The sequence below is a fragment of the Ascaphus truei genome, chromosome 3 (assembly GCF_040206685.1).
Source record: "Ascaphus truei isolate aAscTru1 chromosome 3, aAscTru1.hap1, whole genome shotgun sequence".
In the NCBI taxonomy this organism is placed as follows: domain Eukaryota; kingdom Metazoa; phylum Chordata; class Amphibia; order Anura; family Ascaphidae; genus Ascaphus; species Ascaphus truei.
The window spans coordinates 313,722,167-313,740,485 of record NC_134485.1 but is presented as its reverse complement, the minus strand read 5'-3'; the positions used below and the strand labels follow the sequence as shown (position 1 = coordinate 313,740,485).

Genomic DNA, 18,319 nt, shown 5'->3' with positions numbered 1-18,319 from the left:
AGTTTTATTTGGCTATTTGAACCAAGGTACTTGGCAAGGGTTGAATACACAGCTATAGAAAATATCAGTCTGATGGATGGTACAGTAGGACACAGATGTCTCGGGTAACCTAGAGCTAATAACCATTTGGGGGGCTCCTGAAAACCTCCAGTTTGCAGACAAAACAAATTAAGTTCTGCAACCTGCATTTAACAAGATGAAATGTTAAATTGTTCTTACTGGTAATCGATGGCTGATTTAGTGATACTCCCTTCTTATCCAACAGGCTCCAAGGTAGGGGGCTTTAAAGCCACAAGTTCTGTGTATGAACATAGAATAGAAGCAATCCTCTAATAAGAGACTTTCTACAATGGAACAGATAGTTTTATGAGTCTAAAATACAGTACCATCATGAAATATAGAAACTCTCCTGCACTCAGATTAGGCTGCGGTCCCAGTGCGTTCTGTAGCCCGACGGGGGAGGCGGCGCGTGCACAGCGCTTCACCGCAGATCGCGGTTCTGGGAGAGATGGAGAGTTTGCGATGGGAGGGGGCGTGGCGGGGGTTTTGTGGGGGTGTGGCCATGACCTCACATGGCTGGTTCGCCCTCATTGGGGGCGTGGCCACACCGCAGTCGCAAGTTCCACATACAAAAAAAGTTGCATGTGTGAAAACTTGCAGTTTAGCGCGGCTGCTAAATGCGCGCCGACGCATGTACTGGGCCCAGATAGATTGGGGGGCAGTGCTTGTGCGCACGTGCGCTGTAGAACGCACTGGGAGCGCAGCCTAAATTTAAGTACTCCAGAATCACAGACAACGTTTACTTCGTACTGTGTACAAAAAAAAACAACAATCTCCAAAAAGATGGGGAAAAGAAAAGGAACTGTACACCTAACACAGGCCAAGTAACATACCCTCAAATCCATTAGGTAATTAGAGTCCCGTTTTCAGCTCCAATTGGTGTACTTGCTGTAATCTGGTTCCATAATATAGGAGGATTAAAGGGCTGCAGTGCAGATGAGATCTTTGCTGGTTGTTAAAGCAGGGATGCTTCCCAATGTCAATAAAGAGTTTCTTGCTGAGCACACAGAGTGAAATGTGTGTTTCTGCTCAATGTTAGTCCTTTTTAAAGCCTCCTCTCGTTGAGGCTCAAATGAGGCTTGAAAAATGGCTAATGGAGTATTTAATCTAATCTGAGTGAGTTGTGGGGTAACGTCTTGCTCCGTGCACCGTATCAATTTGTTCATATGAGATCAATTTTGTTATACAGATAATTCCCCCTTTTTAGAGTGCTGGCCCAAACTGTTTAAAATACCATAGCGTTTCTAATTGAAAAAATAAATTTTACTATCTAGTGCAACTTTTTCCTTAATGCTAAATTGGATGAGTGATCTACTGTATATCAGTGTTAGATCATGAGTTTTTTTTAAACCCGCAAGTAATGAAAATATACAAATTTGAAATAACAGGTCTTCTATCCACTCTATTCACTTGACCTTAACAGTGGAGCTACCACTAATGTGCGACTCCGCTTCTTAATCCCTTTCATACAAGTGCATTGCTCTGTGAAATTATATCAATAGTATTGGCGGTTTACATTTTCTACTTTTCTAATTTTGGTGCCTGACCCATTTGTCATCATTAATCACGTAATCCACTCTGAATAATTAAGTATTTATACATTTAGAATTTGCTTGAGGGAGGAACAAATATTTCCCATTTATGTGTAGCCCCCTTTCCCTATGCCTAAGGGAACTTCGCGTGCTGCTGTACCTGTCTGCTCACAGGGGGCCTAAGCCTCTGGGAGCCTGGGATGAGCTCTTTCTCCTTGCGTGCAGCACCTCCACCTATGTGGGATCCCAGCGTTGGTGGGATAACCCCTCACAGGAACCAATACTCAGTAAAGAATAATACTGTACACCACACAATATATATATAACTAAGGTTTACTGTATACACATACTAACACATACAATAACGGCAATAACTGTACCCACAGTATACACCCAGGAGGTTCCCCCAAAGTATTGAGGGTGCTATGGCACCAATACTCCTGGTGTCCTGTCCCAGCAATTCCCACCCAAGTGGGAGGTAGTGCTACCCCCTGTGGTTGTAGGTGCACGTAAGGGTAAGAGTCCCTATCTGAGGCCTTCCCTACAATACTACTTCACTAGTGTCTCAGGGTCTGTCCGGGACCTAGGGGTAGAGTTCTGGCCTAGTCCAGGGGCTACTGGCACCCTGGACGCAATCATCCTCTCTGCCGCCCCTGGAAGACTGGCCCGTGGGCTTTCCGCGCATGGAGGATATCCTGTTCCTCCTCTCTTCAGAGCCCTATTGGCTGGGACAGCCCATGTGGTGTTTCTCTCCCCCTGGAGGATTCTGGGACATGTAGTCCCGCGGCTGCATGTGCAGAGCTATCCTATGATGGCCACCACCTCCTGCAAAATGGCCGTAAGAGATATTCATAAAGTTTACACTAATGATTATGTGCTTACTGATCATGTTGTGTTCTAGTTATATAAGTGTATAACTGGGGGGTCAAAGTGCCCTCAAAAAACTCTAACTGGTAAATAACAGGGCTCTCTTGACCTCCTTTTGTAAAATTGTATACGCTATTAATGCTGCAAAAACTGCAAAGGAGAGAAGCTTTTAAAATAAATGTAATTTTCTTTATGAATAGAACTGGACGTGTGTTAATAAAACATTAGTGGAACAGGGCACCTAGTACCATCAAAGTTTAATCTCTGCATACATATTTCCTCAATACATATATACATATATACATTTGTCATTTTCTTTGTTTCTTTTAACCTAACTAAATTGCATACACTGCATTAAAAAAAATATATATTATTTGTTTCTGGTATCGAGCATTTCTAATCATTTCTGTCTGTTCATTAACTACTGTAGCACATTTAGAGAAAAAAAAGTGAGTTTATATAATGCATAAAGTCAAACGTCCAGACATAACTAGTCATGGTTGTAATAGCCAAAAGTAAGCCATCTCAACCCTTTCTTTGTTGTCACTACCCTTCTGGTGGTAGTGGCGTTTATTTTTCTTCTTCATTGTTCGTTTCCTTTTTGTTATTTCGGTGTGTTTCAGCTTTTCTCTTGTCCAAGTCTCTTTGCTTGGTGTCTGTAGCTGGACAGGGAATGGTACTTGATTTGTGTTCTGACTTGAAGTTGATTAATTTGAAAGTGGCATTTTTCAGTTAAGGAGTTTATGTATAATTATTCTCTTTCTGCATTATAATGCTATAAAATGCTGCATCTTTGGGAGCAACTCTATAACATTTTATAGTATTGTATTACATATCAAAATTCATCATTGATGCAGTTCACATATTATGAGTAGTATCAACCTTTTAAAAAGCTGTATATAAAAAAATGTAAGGGTAATATGGCTCAGTGTGAATTAGCATGCAATGAGCATCTAAAAAATAGCATTTATATATATAGTAAAAACACGTCATCTCTAAAATATGTAAAAATGTAAACCCACTCCAAACCCTAAAACTGAAATATTAGCTAAGAAATGAGTAACCACCATATGCTTACTGGAAAACGAATCGTTGCTTAGTTCTGGGAAGTTAATATTGCTGCTAAAGTAATATCACCCTTCCTTTGACTGCTTGGTGTGCTAAGATTTGGGACATCTTTCTGATGGTGAACAACACTTGTGCAAGACAAGATAGATACGTTTGGAAAAATTATTACCCCTTTCATAGAGTATCCAAACTATTTAAGTTCTTTAGATGCCTTGCCACATTATCTTAAAATGTTACGTTTCTAAATATATTTTACAAAGAGAAAATAGTGTGAAAAGGCGCTTCTATCTGTGGAGTACAGATTTACAAAATGTGCTATATATTATATATAGTGATGCTTAATCATTTATTTTAAGTGCTCAGTGATATTAGGCAAAAGTGCTCTAGGGAAACACAGCATAAGTGCTTAGTGGAAATGGTGAAAAAATAAATGCAGCTTCAAACCCCCACGGTCTTGGATCCTCCTGAGTGGAATGGAATGGTATAGCGGTAGTATTGGGATGTGCAGGTGTTACCATGAAAAATAAAACATAAAAACACAACATAGTGCAGATAGTCTTAAAACGGGTGTTAATTTGCTCTAGCTGATCTATGAGATGGGAACTCACATTTCACTAGCAAAATAATGGCATTTCCAAAACTTTGTTTGTTTGGCTGATGCACATTCAGGATGAAATGCAGGGTGAATGAATCCTAGTCTGGATCTTCTGATATCTGATGGTCCGTCAATAGCTTCTCCATCCTCTCTCAGCTGCTTAATGACAGTTCTCTGATAAATACTGGTCCGCATGTGTGCTATTCATTAGTCCCAGTGTAAGAAGAGGAGCGGGGCAACATCTCTTCTGCTTCTGCACCATATATATATATATATGTAACATCGCCGGAAGAAGAGATCAGTGTATCTCGAAAGCTCGCACAAATAAAAGCATTTCGTTAGCCACAGAACGGTATCGTCTATTTATTTTTTGATTATTGAAGCTCGGCTAACACGGTACTGATACCTCTACATATATGTATGTATATATATATATATATATATATATATAATCAAAAAATAAATAGATGATACCGTTCTGTGGCTAACGAAATGCTTTTATTTGTGCGAGCTTTCGAGATACACTATATTGAAGCTCGGCTAACACGGTACTGATACCTCTACATGGATATATATATATATATATAGTATATATGTATATATATATAATATATATAGTCAATGGAGAGTAGTTGGCACTCACGTGTATGCAGTAAAAGGTAGGTGCATGTCCCTTAGCAGTAGTTAACAGGCAGGGGTGTTCCTCACATCAGTGGTGCAGCCGCAGCAACGCAGTAAGAACGAGACCGCACTCAGAGGTAATTTTCCCAAAAATTGTATTACAGTGGGTGGCACAAATGCCAACGTTTAGGTCCTCACAGGGGACTGCCTTGAGAAAGGTCAGCTTCACCACACACACACTATATGCTTTACTGTGGAGGGGTTTTGTCACTTTTTTTCACACTGATGAGACCCATTAAGGTCGAAACAGCTGTCTGGGTAAATTTACTGGCTATGCAAGTTAACCCAGGCTGTGCTCAAAAGCTGTGCAATGCAGCAAGCATAAGCTTTTGAGGACCATGTCATATGGTTTTGAAGTAAAAGGTGGCACTGCGTGCTCATTTGCATGTCACTTCCCAGAATCCCTTGCTGCAGTGGAAGCTGTATGCTGGGTGATAATGGTGAAAGGCAAGGCCGCAAACCTGTCTAAGACATGCAAATGAGCACAAAGTAATGTTTCCATTTGCTATATGCTTTACTGTGGAGGGTTTTCGTCCCTTTTTTTACCCACCATAACTTAACTAAGTGTGTGTGCATATATATATATATATATATATATATATATATATATATATATATATATAATCAAAAAATAAATAGATGATACCGTTCTGTGGCTAACGAAATGCATTGAACGGTATCATCTATTTATTGTTTGATTATTGAAGCTCTGCTAACACGGTACTGATACCTCTACATGTATATCTTATACTATATTAGTGAAAGCACTGTATGTTTGCCTGCCTGCCTGCATGCATGCATGCCAGCCTGCCTGCCTGGATGTCCGGTGTCCCTAGGGGAAATCTCATTGGTCCCTTGGTCCGCCCCCGCACACCTCTCATTGGCCTGAGGCGGAGTGACGGGCCAAAGGACACACAGGGACACACACACACAGGGACACACACACACAGGGACACACACTCTCCCCCGTCAGTTGGACCGCAGCTCACCTTCCACCCCCCCCCCTCCTCTCCCGGTGCCCCTCCTCTCCCGGTGCCCCTCACTCTCCCTGTGCCCCTCACTCTCTCCCCCCTCCCCACCTCACCCAAATCCCCACGCTCCGCAACATCCCCAGCCGCACCATCACCCTCACCGTGCGCCGCGGAGGAAGCGCGGCCCTGCTGCTCAGCAGCAAACTCCAGGCTCTTCCCCCCTCACGGCGCGGCCCTCCTGCTCTCCCCCTCACGTGCGCCGCTACCGGAGAGGGGAAGCGGCGCGGGACTCCCCATCACGTGCGCCGATACCGGAGAGGGGAAGCGTCGCGGGACTCCCCATCACGTGCGCCGCTACTGGAGAGGGGAAGCGGCGCGGGACTCCCCATCACGTGCGCCGCTACCGGAGAGGGGAAGCGCGGCGCGGGACTCCCCCTCACGTGCGCCGCTACCGGAGAGGGGAAGCGCGGCGCGGGACTCCCCCTCACGTGCGCCGCTACCGGAGAGGGGAAGCGCGGCGCGGGACTCCCCATCACGTGTGACGCTACCGGAGAGGGGAAGCGCGGCGCGGGACTCCCCATCACGTGTGACGCTACCGGAGAGGGGAAGTGCGGCGCGGGACACCTGCCACTCTTGCCCCCCCCCCAGCTTCCCGAACTCACCTCCTGCCCCAGCCAGATGCCACGGGGTCAAGGTAAGTCACACACCGTCTCCCACCCACGCACTGTCACCCAGTCACCCACACACCCACCCAGTCACTTTCACCCACTCAGTCACCCACTCAGTCACTCACTCAGTCACCCACTCAGTCACTCACTCAGTCACCCACCCACTCAGTCACCCACCCACTCAGTCACCCACCCACTCAGTAACCCACCCACCCACTCACTTAGTCACCCAAAAAATCACTTAGTCACCCACCCACTCACTCAGTCACCCACCCACTCAGTCACCCACCCACTCACTCAGTCACCCACCCACTCACTCAGTCACCCACTCAGTCACCCACCCACACACCCACCCAGTCACCCACTCAGTCACCCACACACCCACCCAGTCACCCACCCAGTCACTTTCACCCAGTCACCCACTTTCACCCAGTCACCCACCCACCCACTCAGTCACCCACCCACTCAGTCACCCACTCACTCAGTCACCCACTCACTCAGTCACCCACTCAGTCACCCACCCACACACCCACCCAGTCACCCACCCAGTCACTTTCACCCAGTCACCCACTTTCACCCAGTCACCCACCCACTCAGTCACCCACCCACTCAGTCACCCACTCAGTTACCCACCCATTCAGTCACCCAGTCACCCATTCAGTCAGTCACCCATTCAGTCAGTCACCCAGTCACCCACCCATTCAGTCAGTCAGTCACCCACTCACCCACCCAGTCACCCACTCACCCACCCAGTCAGTCACCCACTCACCCACCCAGTCAGTCACCCACTCACCCACCCAGTCAGTCACCCACTCACCCACCCAGTCAGTCACCCACTCACCCACCCAGTCAGTCACCCACTCACCCACCCAGTCACCCACTCACCCAGTCAGTCACTCACCCACCCAGTCAGTCACCCACCCACCCAGTCACCCATTCACCCACCCAGTCAGTCTCCCACTCACCCACCCAGTCAGTCTCCCACTCACCCACCCAGTCAGTCTCCCACTCACCCACCCACCGACCCAACTCACCCACCCAACCACCGACCCAAAGTCACCCACTGACCCAAAGTCACCCACCCACTGACCCAAAGTCAAACCGACCCAAAGTCACCCACCCACCGACCCAAAGTCACACACCCACCGACCCAAAGTCACACACCCACCCACCCAAAGTCAAACCGACCCAAAGTCACCCACCCACCGACCCAAAGTCACCCACCCACCGACCCAAAGTCAAACCGACCCAAAGTCACCCACCCACTCAGTCACCCACCCACTCAGTCAAGTGTCACACACCCACCCAGTCACACCCACCCAGTCAGTCACCCACCCACCCAGTCACCCATTCACCCACCCAGTCAGTCTCCCACTCACCCACCCAGTCAGTCTCCCACTCACCCACCCACCGACCCAACTCACCCACCCAACCACCGACCCAAAGTCACCCACTGACCCAAAGTCACCCACCCACTGACCCAAAGTCAAACCGACCCAAAGTCACCCACCCACCGACCCAAAGTCACACACCCACCCACCCAAAGTCACACACCCACCGACCCAAAGTCAAACCGACCCAAAGTCACCCACCCACCGACCCAAAGTCACCCACCCACCGACCCAAAGTCAAACCGACCCAAAGTCACCCACCCACTCAGTCACCCACCCACTCAGTCAAGTGTCACACACCCACCCAGTCACCCACACACTCAGTCAACTCAGTCACCCACCTAGCTGTCAAGGGGGGGGGGGGAAGCCTAACCCTGTCGTACGCCCCCCCAAAATTATATCCCGGGCAACGCCGGGTCTCTCAGCTAGTATATATATATACACAACATTTAACAGCAGAAAAGAGGGACACGTGTCTATTATAACCCCCCCTATATATCCCAGACTCCTTGTAGAAACCCTCAAACCCCTCATATAGTTCCCCACATAAATTCTACACCCCTCATATATCCAAGATCCCTCATATACCCCCTACACACCTTATATATCCTACATCCCTCATATTCCCCCCACACCCCTCGTATATATTCTACATCCCTTATATAACCCCCACACAGCCCTCTTATATATCCTACTGTACACCCCTCATAGAACCCTAGCTCACTAATATAATAAACCCTACCCCACTACTGTAATAACCCCTACTCCACTAGTATAATAACCTCAACCACTATAATAGTCCAGTTAATTTGGCTGCCGCTCTTTACCTTGACTTTATAAGCGTAGTGTCAATAGGAAGTAGTTACATGCACATATTAGAATTGGATGTATCAAATTAGGCATCATTGCATTAGCTACAGTAGATCTAATATTGTCAACAATCTGGCTCAGGTGCAAGAAACCTGATTAACTACTGTAGTTTCTTACATTTGTGGTGGCTAAGAACCAAAAATGGTTTTGCGCACCAAAGCAAACCCTTCCTTCATTTATGCATCGACCCCCCCAAAAAAACACTTTAAAAAATAAATAATTAAACACCCCTTTTTTAGCTGTTTATCTTTTTCCTGACCATCTCTAATTGTATGTACTTTGTAAAGTCATAATCAGGTATTCAAAATGCATAAAAGACGAGCAGCACACATGAAATCCTTAAATCTGCTTGTTCCTTGTATTAACACACCAATGTTTTGGTCCATAATTGTGTCTGACCTTTCTTTGGGTATGGCAGGTGTAGAATAGCACCGATTGATCTGGAAAACATATGCAGCCAATACAAGGCACCTGAAGAACAGTCTCTGAAGTTTCACTGCCTGCAAAAGAAGACCCTGAAATCTTGCATCTTAAAATATCTGTTACTGTGGAGATAACAACTTTTCTTTTTACTCAACATTTGTTCTTTGCTTCCACTGACTAACTCCAACTGCCCCTTTCCCCCCACCCCCCTACTTTCTGGATTTTCTACAATACATACACCACTATAACCCTTATATCGAGCAGTGCATTGCAGCCCGTTCTAGCTTTTCATACGAAGCCATGCTTAATGCTAGCACATTATTTGCTGTACATGGTATTAATGTTTACCATACTCTTCTTATCCCACAGGTTGCCACTTCCAGACATCAGCTTTGTTGGCCATTGGACCATCAATCAGTCAGGAAATGCTCGTCGGAAGCTTTTGTGCCCAACAGAAACTCATCAACTTAATATAAAGGTTATTATGTTTTATTTTTAACGTGGTATGTCAGTAATAGCCGGGTGTTTCATTATTCATGTTATCATTGTAAAGTGCAGTCCTATATGGTGGTGGTCTAGCAGTTACTTACCTGTACAAGACCACTGGGTTACTTCTGGTTTCAAACATACAGTATTGGAAGGGATGCCCCATTCTGGCAGAAATTGAATGAAGAATAGCCTATAATCTCAGAACTGGGCTCCTTGAATGGTTTTCTGGTTACTACTAGGAAACAGTAAAAGATGGCATTGTTTTTTTCCCCATAGATGATAATGCCAGATTTTATACACTGTATGATTTAAAACTATTAATATTTATTTACGTACAGTACAAAATACTGACATATTCTTCATAAATGAGATTGATGTAAACACTTATTTAAAAGGGGAAATAAACACTGGGGGAATAAGAGAGAAAAAGCGGTGTTAATGCAAACATGAGAGCTTTGTATAACAAAGTGTGTTTATATAGTACAGTAGTTGCTGCTTTTGCTGTTCCACGATTGCACAAACAAAAATGGCATGTGTAAGACTCAAGCTGGGTCCTCTCTTCACATGACATCAGCAGACAATTACCCTGTGACTGCCAAACGTTCCAGGAAGAATGTAAACAGCTTGATGTGCAAAAGCCACTTTCACTGCGCAGTGTCTGATTAGTTTGAATGATGCGCAAAGCAAAAGTTAATCTAGAAATAATTGGGGACTCATCCAAATGTCGTTTTCTTCTTCACTTATGGGCTTATACAAGAGGCTGTGAATGGGATTATCTGCTTTGCAGCATACAGTATTGAATGACCTCCTTAATGAATATGCATTAAAACACATTTTCCTTTATAAAGATGAGGCTATTCTACACTGATCTAGCGCTATTAATAATATGGAAATTACAGAGCTGAACTTCTTTTTCTGTTTTTGTTGTTTGATTTTCATAACGAAAATGTCACTGTTGCGTCTGAGATCCACAAATCACGGGTTTATGTAATTGACAGACATAAGTTATCATACTAATGAGGAATTTGAATGATGGCTTTGATCACCTTTAGAAAAGTTGTCTCATGTAGGATTGCTACATGTGGCCTTACTGTATTTTCTGTTGTCCGAAGCGTGGAACGGGAAATTTCTGCAGAAAAAATCCAGAACAGCTGCTTCAGACTATATTAAATTAACCCCTGTAGTAGTCTGTGTAATTTTTTTTTTTTAAGTAACTGCTTTTTATTTTCAAAACGCCGTTGTATTGAAGTGTTGTGTTGTTGTGCTGCACAGTGTGGCAATGTTTGGCCGCGATTGTAGTGGTCACGTGCCGCGAGTACAAATGTGTGTTCCTCAATGAGGCCGGCCATAGTGCGCTGCAGAGCGATCGGGCGGGGGGCGATTTTTGAAAATACAAATGAATTAGTTTTTTTCTGCACGACGGCCGCGTCGCTTGAGCGGTTCAGCCAATGAGGGCGAACCAGCCTGGTTTCGCGTCTGCCACGCATCCCCATCGCCTCCAGCCTCCGTGTATGTTCCTCACGAGCGACATCAAGCGCTCCGTTGCGCACGCCGCCACTATAATTGCGGCCTTTGAGTTCGTTATTTGGGGATTAAAATTGTCTGGGAATTCTAGGCACATTTTCTAATGAAAATATATCTTGCCCTATTCAACAATTAGTTCTCACAACCCCCAAACGGGAGGAAAATAGCATTTTAGGTTCTAATTTTGTTCCAGTTCTGCAGATTTGTCTAGTATGTGTTTTGATGCATATAGTGCAATTTTCATAATTAGACAGTGTTAATTCCAGCTTATGATTAATACTTTATTTGCTGTTCTAAACATGCTTTGATGGGTACTTTCTAAATGATAAACAAATTGTGCAATGCTCAGTGTTTTTTTTTTTAGCCTTTTTTTTTATTTGAAGATATTCACCCCACAATCATTTGTTTATTGTTCCATCAAAGCTATTTTCATGTTATGGATAAACCTATACGGCCCCTGTACCTATACGGCCCCTGTAAGCATTACATGTGTGGGACTCCTCTGATGTTCTAAAATCTTTCCCAACCCCAGATAAATCCTGCTGCTATATCTTGTTTTCTGGGTTGTTGCTTATTCGGGTAATAATAAAGCTATATTAATGTTATCTTTTTACCACTTTAAGGGTCCAATATACTTAAACGTTCAGGGATATCCACTAGAACGACATGAAGCGCGGTCCCTCAACTTTACGGAAGAAATTGCCCACTGGAAGCTGCCCATAAATGAAGTGAACATTGTGTGTGATGTCACTGTCGCTTCAGGTACTGACAGGTCAATGTGATAATCATATGTTCACTGCTAGTGCATACAATGCCAGAATAGCAGGACTGTCTTATTTGTCAGGGGATACTGGCATGTAGCAGGGGTGACCAACTCCAGTCCTCAAGGGCCACCATCAGGTCAGGTTTTCAGGATATCACAGCTTCAACACTGGTGGCTCAATCAGTGACTCAGTGACTGAGCCACTAATTGTGCCACCTGTGTGTGTGAAAACCTGGCCTGTTGGTGGTCCTTTAGGGCTGGTGCTGGCCACCCCTGGTTTTGAGTACCAGGAGGAAGGGCAGAGGTTGGTACTACAGGTATCTCAGGAAGAAATGGCAAAATTTAGTGAAAGCCTGTTGGAAAGTAACAAAAGCTGTTGCCTTTCCACTTATTGAATACAAGCAAAACAGATGTATTATTATCGTTTTATTTGTAAAGAACCAACATATTTTGCAGGGTGGTACAGAGTGATGTAAATTACAGGGACAGAATGACATACATATAAGCAGTGGTTTACAAATCACCAAAAAATCTACTCGCCACACAAAAAAATCTACTCGCCACCTAGTACCAAACGTGTGCTGCTTGGGCCAATATTTACTCGCCCGGGGGTTAAATCCACTCGCCCGGGGCGAGCAAATGTATAGGTTTGTCGAACACTGCATATAAGGACAAACATGCACAAACAGATACAGAGAGGTAATGAGGGCCCTGCTCGTGTGAGTTTACAATCTACAGGGAATAAGGGACAATGTTGACACAAAATGTAAAGTGGCGGCTCATTGTGGGATGGGGTATACATCAGGGTGGAGTATGGTCTAGCGGAACAGTTGCTCCCATTAAGGATTGGGGGTGATGATGTTAGGGGGTGTTAGCGTGGAGTTTGGTCTAGCCATATAGCTGGTCCAAATAGGGTTAGAGGGAGATGCCTTCAGTTATAAAACATTGTCTATCCTTGATTTAGAGTGCAGAAACTATGACAGCAAACTTTATTGTGGTATTATATTTCTTGGCATTGCTATTGCTAAACTATGCAAATAAATCATACATAAAGGAGCAGTCCCTCCTAGGACCAGAGTGTACTAATGGCAGTGACATGTTCAAGGGATTACATCTGGGTAACTGATGCAGTTTATATGTGTAGCCCTTGTTCCCCCGTACCAGGGAAGGAACTACCAATGCTGCTATTACCTGTGTGGCAACCAGGAGGCCTGAGTCTCCGCCACTGGGAGCCTGGGGTAATTCTGGTTTGTCTCGGTGCAGCGCCTCCACCTGCAACGGATCCCAACGTGGTGGGATAAGCTCCTTACAGGAACAATACCAATAATAGACACACACGGGTATATAATAGCAACCTTTACTGAACACACTATAACAGTACCCTGTACCACACAGTATAATAGACCCAGCCCCATACCTCCAATGAGTGTCCCCAAAGTACATAGGGTGCTTGGCACCAATACACTGATGTCCTTTTCCCCCAATGTCAGGACCCACCCAAAAGTGTAGGAGATAGCGCTATCCCATGAAGTGTTGGTGCACTTAGTTGGGTACCTGCCCGGGGCTCCAGCACCCGGGTAATGTAGATTAACAAGGGGATCCATCTGATCCAACGTTGTCGTCGTCTGCGATGACGTCCGCCGCCACGTGGGGTAAATTCCGGCGTGAATATCACCATACATGGTCTCTTACAACGGAGGTGGTCTGGTCTCAGACCACAGGCCGCAATCACCGTGCGGCGTTTTCACTGTGTCCCTGACACTAGACAGTAAATGGGGAAGCGTCCCTATCTAGGGGCCTTCCCTGAAGCAACTACAAGCTACTGTGAGTCGGGGCCTAGCAGGGGCCTAAGGGGGGGATATACTAGGCCTAGTCTCAGGGCTCTACTACCTGCTTGATCCAGCTCCCTCTTCTGACTGTCATGGTCCCGCTGAGTGCGCCAAATGTATCAGTGTGTTGCAGGGGGATTCCGGGAGCCCTATTGGCTGCTGTCGGCCTTGTGTCCCTACTCCCAGAGGCTCATGGGAGTTGAATTTCCCCTGCAGAACTGTGGGTGTAATGGCCGCCACTCCTTACTGCACTGCGCATGCGGCGGGTGTAGAAAAATGGCCGCCGCTACTCTGAATAACCTTTGCGCATGCGTGAGCTGTTACTGCGCATGCGCGGAACTTCTAAAATGGCAGCGCCCTTCCCGGCGTCTCGCTGAGGTGCCCCGGCGACTGGGTCGCCCTTACAACCCTCCTGACAGCCCGCTGAGTTCCCCGCTTGTACCGGAGATAAGGAGGGCTAAAAGGAGGTCCAGGCTTCATATACACGATGAGCTGATACAGTACTTGCGAGCGGTTTAATTTTCCTCACCTCCATGTGTTTGTGATGTTGCTGTGTGATCAGCAAGTGCTTGCAGAATCTCTCTCTTTCTCTCTTTCTCTCTTTCTCTCTCTCTTTCTCTCTCTCTTTCTCTCTCTCCAAAAGAGTTAAAGCGGACACATCGATATACTGTCATGGTTAGATTTGTTTAAGGAAGTCAATTAGAGACTGTTACATTCTTCATAAAAGTTTGTTTTTCTGACTGGCTACACAGGATTGTGCCATTAAACCATGTTTTGTGGAGCACAGCTGTTTAATATATGGCAGTACAATGCTGATCCACCTAGACATAAATCCCTGTAAACCCCTTGTTTTAATTTTTCACATTTTCTTCGTAAGCAAAATATTGGGATGTTTTGTACAAACTGTATCTAATGTATTTTGTGATGAGACAGTTTGGCCTCAAAACTGGAGATACATTATTGCTGTTTTTTGTCCATTGTATGTTTAGTAATTATCCTGACATCATTAGTGAAACATAAACCGAAGAAGATGATATGAATTCAGCGCACACTGAAAAAGTAAATAAGTAAAATTGTTACTTTGGGTGCACTCCCTAGTCCCTAATGGCTAAGCTAAAAACAAGATATTGTAATGAATTTAACACTCTGATTGTAACTATTCTTACAGTGAATATTTGAGTGCTTTTGTTTCTTTGGGCGTCTCTGGATTGGGGGTGTATTTGTCAACTAAGTCTCCTTTACCCTGGTTCCATGCTGTCGTTATCAGAGAGCCTATAAAGGTAAAAGAGAGGAGACAGAGGGAGGTTTGGCCTCGACCATGATATGAACTACAGTAGCTGCTCCTGCACATTATTCTGTCTTAACACTGTTAATTAAAGAGAAGGTGTACTTTAAAGCGGCAGTCCCCCTGTTTGTCTACATCAGGATGAGAACCGTTTTATTTTCAGTACCAGCGACCCCCAGGTTTCCATACTTATCAGAAAAAGTATCAGCAGTGGTACTCTCTGTTGCTTAAATACACACCGACCTTCCCCCAGTCCTGCTGCCCCCTTCACCCCCTGCTGCGCCCCTCCCCCCCACCTCCCGGCTGTCACCTGGGCCAATGGGAACTACTTTTACTAGTAAGAATCAAGGAAACTAGGGGATGCCCAAAGGTGTGTGCTCCGGAGACACTCCTGGTTCGCATCCTGGTAAATATAAATATATATATTTTTTTATTGTAAAGCTCTGCGCTCTGCTTGTCCCATCAGCACGATGTGTGAAAAAATGTCAAATGTGCATGTCAAAATAATTATGCCAATATGTGATCTGTACGTAGCAGCTTAAATGGCTGCACTTACTCTATTGCCTATACTCTTACCAAGACAAAGCAATGTGTCCTTTCTTCCCTAGCTTTGAAGACTTTGTATGAGCCTTGTACCCTGCATAATCAGGCTACTTTCCAAGCACAAGAACTGGGTGATTGGTCTTTAATCTAATTCTTACACTATATGGTCTGAAGAAATGACTCACTAAAAAGAACACACACTGCAGTGCATGAACCTGGCTTCCATTTCAGAGTTACATTAACTCTTGGTTATTGAGGTTTTGGAAAGTCACTTTTCTCCCTCTGCTTCAGGCCATCCAAGTTAGATTGTAAGCTCTTGATAGCAGCATTCGGTACGCTGCTAACGTTATATAAGAAATATATGTGTATTTTATGTATGTTGGTGTATGCTGTAATCTGGCTTTGAATTTTTCCAGTTTGCAGAACTTTAAAACCTTGAAAACAAACAAATTAGCCTTTTCTGATTTGTAAATTGAAGCAAATACGTGCAATTTCCAAAATATTTCTTAAAATGTGGTTTAGATACTGCCCATGTATATGGTCATGATTCTCTGCACATTTCTAGGTTAATATTATTTATTTGATGGTCCTGTGATGTAAACATTTTAAAGATTAGATATATTTTTTTTTTTTTGTTATTTTCAGAAAGTGATGCTGAGAGTACACTCTATGTAGCTACCTGCAATCCAGTTTCCTTGTACTGTACAAAAATTAATGGGGATAAAGGCTACTACGTGGATTTATATGATGTCTTTCCCAAAACAGTTGGTAGTATATGGCAGCCATTCGTGACGGTAGCACCACTTGGACATCCACTCAGTGGCCAAGTTATTTTGCATGAAGAACAGGTAGGTTATCAGTTCCTTTGTCGTGTATCAGAGTATATTGCTGCATTACAAGTACAAATGGTAATAAATGAAGACTATTCTTAGGGTTACATCCACAAAGCTCAGTTAAATCGGGGCTCATAACGCGGCGCTACCTAAAATATTAGCGGGCGTTATTTTCCCTGACTTTAACGCATATCTACAAAGAAAAAAAATGCCTGTTGTATATCTCATGAGCATAGGCTCAACGTCACCTAATTGTAGTTCAATGTTGTGTTAGCTTCCAATAATGTAACATTACGTATGTCTGACAATACTTACATCAAGGCCCTGAGAAGGAGGAGGAAGAGGACTCCACTATTTCCGTATAGTACCCATTGACATTGTACATCCCAAAACACACCTCCTTCACTACCACCCCATCCTTTTTTCAGGGTCTAGATGCGAGTAGCCCCGTGTTTAGAGATGACCTAACTAACGTAACGTCAAGTTCCTGTGACAACCGTAACAGACTTTAGTAGATATGCGATGTTAGGCTGAATGCCTCTTTAGCATCTCACTATCATTAATGCTTGTTGTAGTTAACACGATGCTCTTTACGGGAGAAAACATGACAATGTTACGGTATTAGCCTTTGAAGATATGCGGTAAGGCCTAACATGACGTCACCTGAAGTGATTTAACGAGCTGTGTAGATCTAAGCCTTCGTCTCTTATTCTTCAAGTGACGATCTGTACATATATTGCACTTGTAATGTCTGTTACATAGGATCATACTGTGGTACAGATTGTGCCACATCACAATTACACTACAAGAAAAACACACAAGGATGGTTTGTTTTCAGGTGCACATTCCACAAACTAAGTACAGTACAGGAGATTTGATAAAGATTGTAAAAAAAAAAAACCTGCAACATTTTCATTTTAATATTAGTCTATTTTTTTTTATAAAAATTCAGATCACTTAAATTTAGCTGGTTAACCCTCTAACAGCCAGAGGGGCTGTGAAAGGTTGCGTCCCAGCCTTTGTTTAAAGAAGCAGCAGCATCAGACCCTGGGAAGAATGGAAAAGGCTTTTGCTGTTCTCTGAACCTTCTTTTTATTAGGGATTCCACATTCAGGTGTACAACAACCAGTTCCCTAGCGTGATGTCTCCATACAGACAGTAGCCAGCAATATCTGCATTAGAAAATTTGCATCCTTTCACTGAAGTTCCACAGACATCCTCATATCACATAACAGCAGCAAGGAGTGCAGAAAAAGAACAACCTCCTATCACATAGCAACAACAAGGAGTGCAGCAGCTCCAGGGAAAGAAACCCCCTCCCTTTTATTACTGGTTCATTTGGACCAAACCAAATTAAGTATACCACACAGGGGAGTTGTCTCCCAAAACTTACACAATTAGCAAACATAATACACTTCACACGACATATAATTTTCTATAGCAAGCCCCAAAATAGTACCTTTTACAAACATCCCATGCATGTCTTTACTAAAAATGTAAAATAAATGACATTCAGTATCACTTACTTTAATCCCCCCCCATCATACCATGGTATAATCCACCCTGGATGGTATGCAGGAAGGAAACGCCCTTTTCCTTTTTAACAGGGACTGCCCATGGCTGTGTAATATCAAACTGTATTTAACACCAACCACACCTGCATTGTACTAACTGACCTCAGGACACCACATTAAAGGTTAGTAAAGTTTAGATAAAGGAAACACAAAGAAAAAAATCGCTGGGCCCAGCAAAGAAAACAGAAAGAAAGAAAGGTAGGTGGTGCACTTGATGCCAGAACGCAAACATGCCTTTAACTTCCACAATAATGCAAGCAGCCCTGTCACAGGGGCCCAAACAAAGCAACTGTTAAATATATTAGTAGCATTAGTTGACGTGTCTCGGTGGGTCAGACCATTTTTCATTACCC

At 44.3% G+C, this 18,319-nt stretch overlaps 1 protein-coding gene across 2 annotated transcripts in view; it reads left to right on the top strand.

Annotated features, from left to right (window-relative positions):
• The window catches only part of VWA8 (von Willebrand factor A domain containing 8), a 348,614-nt gene that overhangs the window by 140,326 nt on the left and 189,969 nt on the right, over positions 1-18,319 (top strand). For both annotated transcript variants that reach the window (XM_075591071.1, XM_075591073.1), the window contains exons 27-29: positions 9,496-9,604; positions 11,763-11,901; positions 16,205-16,407. In XM_075591071.1, coding sequence (XP_075447186.1) covers positions 9,496-9,604; positions 11,763-11,901; positions 16,205-16,407 — 451 coding nt within the window. The remainder of the gene's footprint in view (positions 1-9,495; positions 9,605-11,762; positions 11,902-16,204; positions 16,408-18,319) is intronic.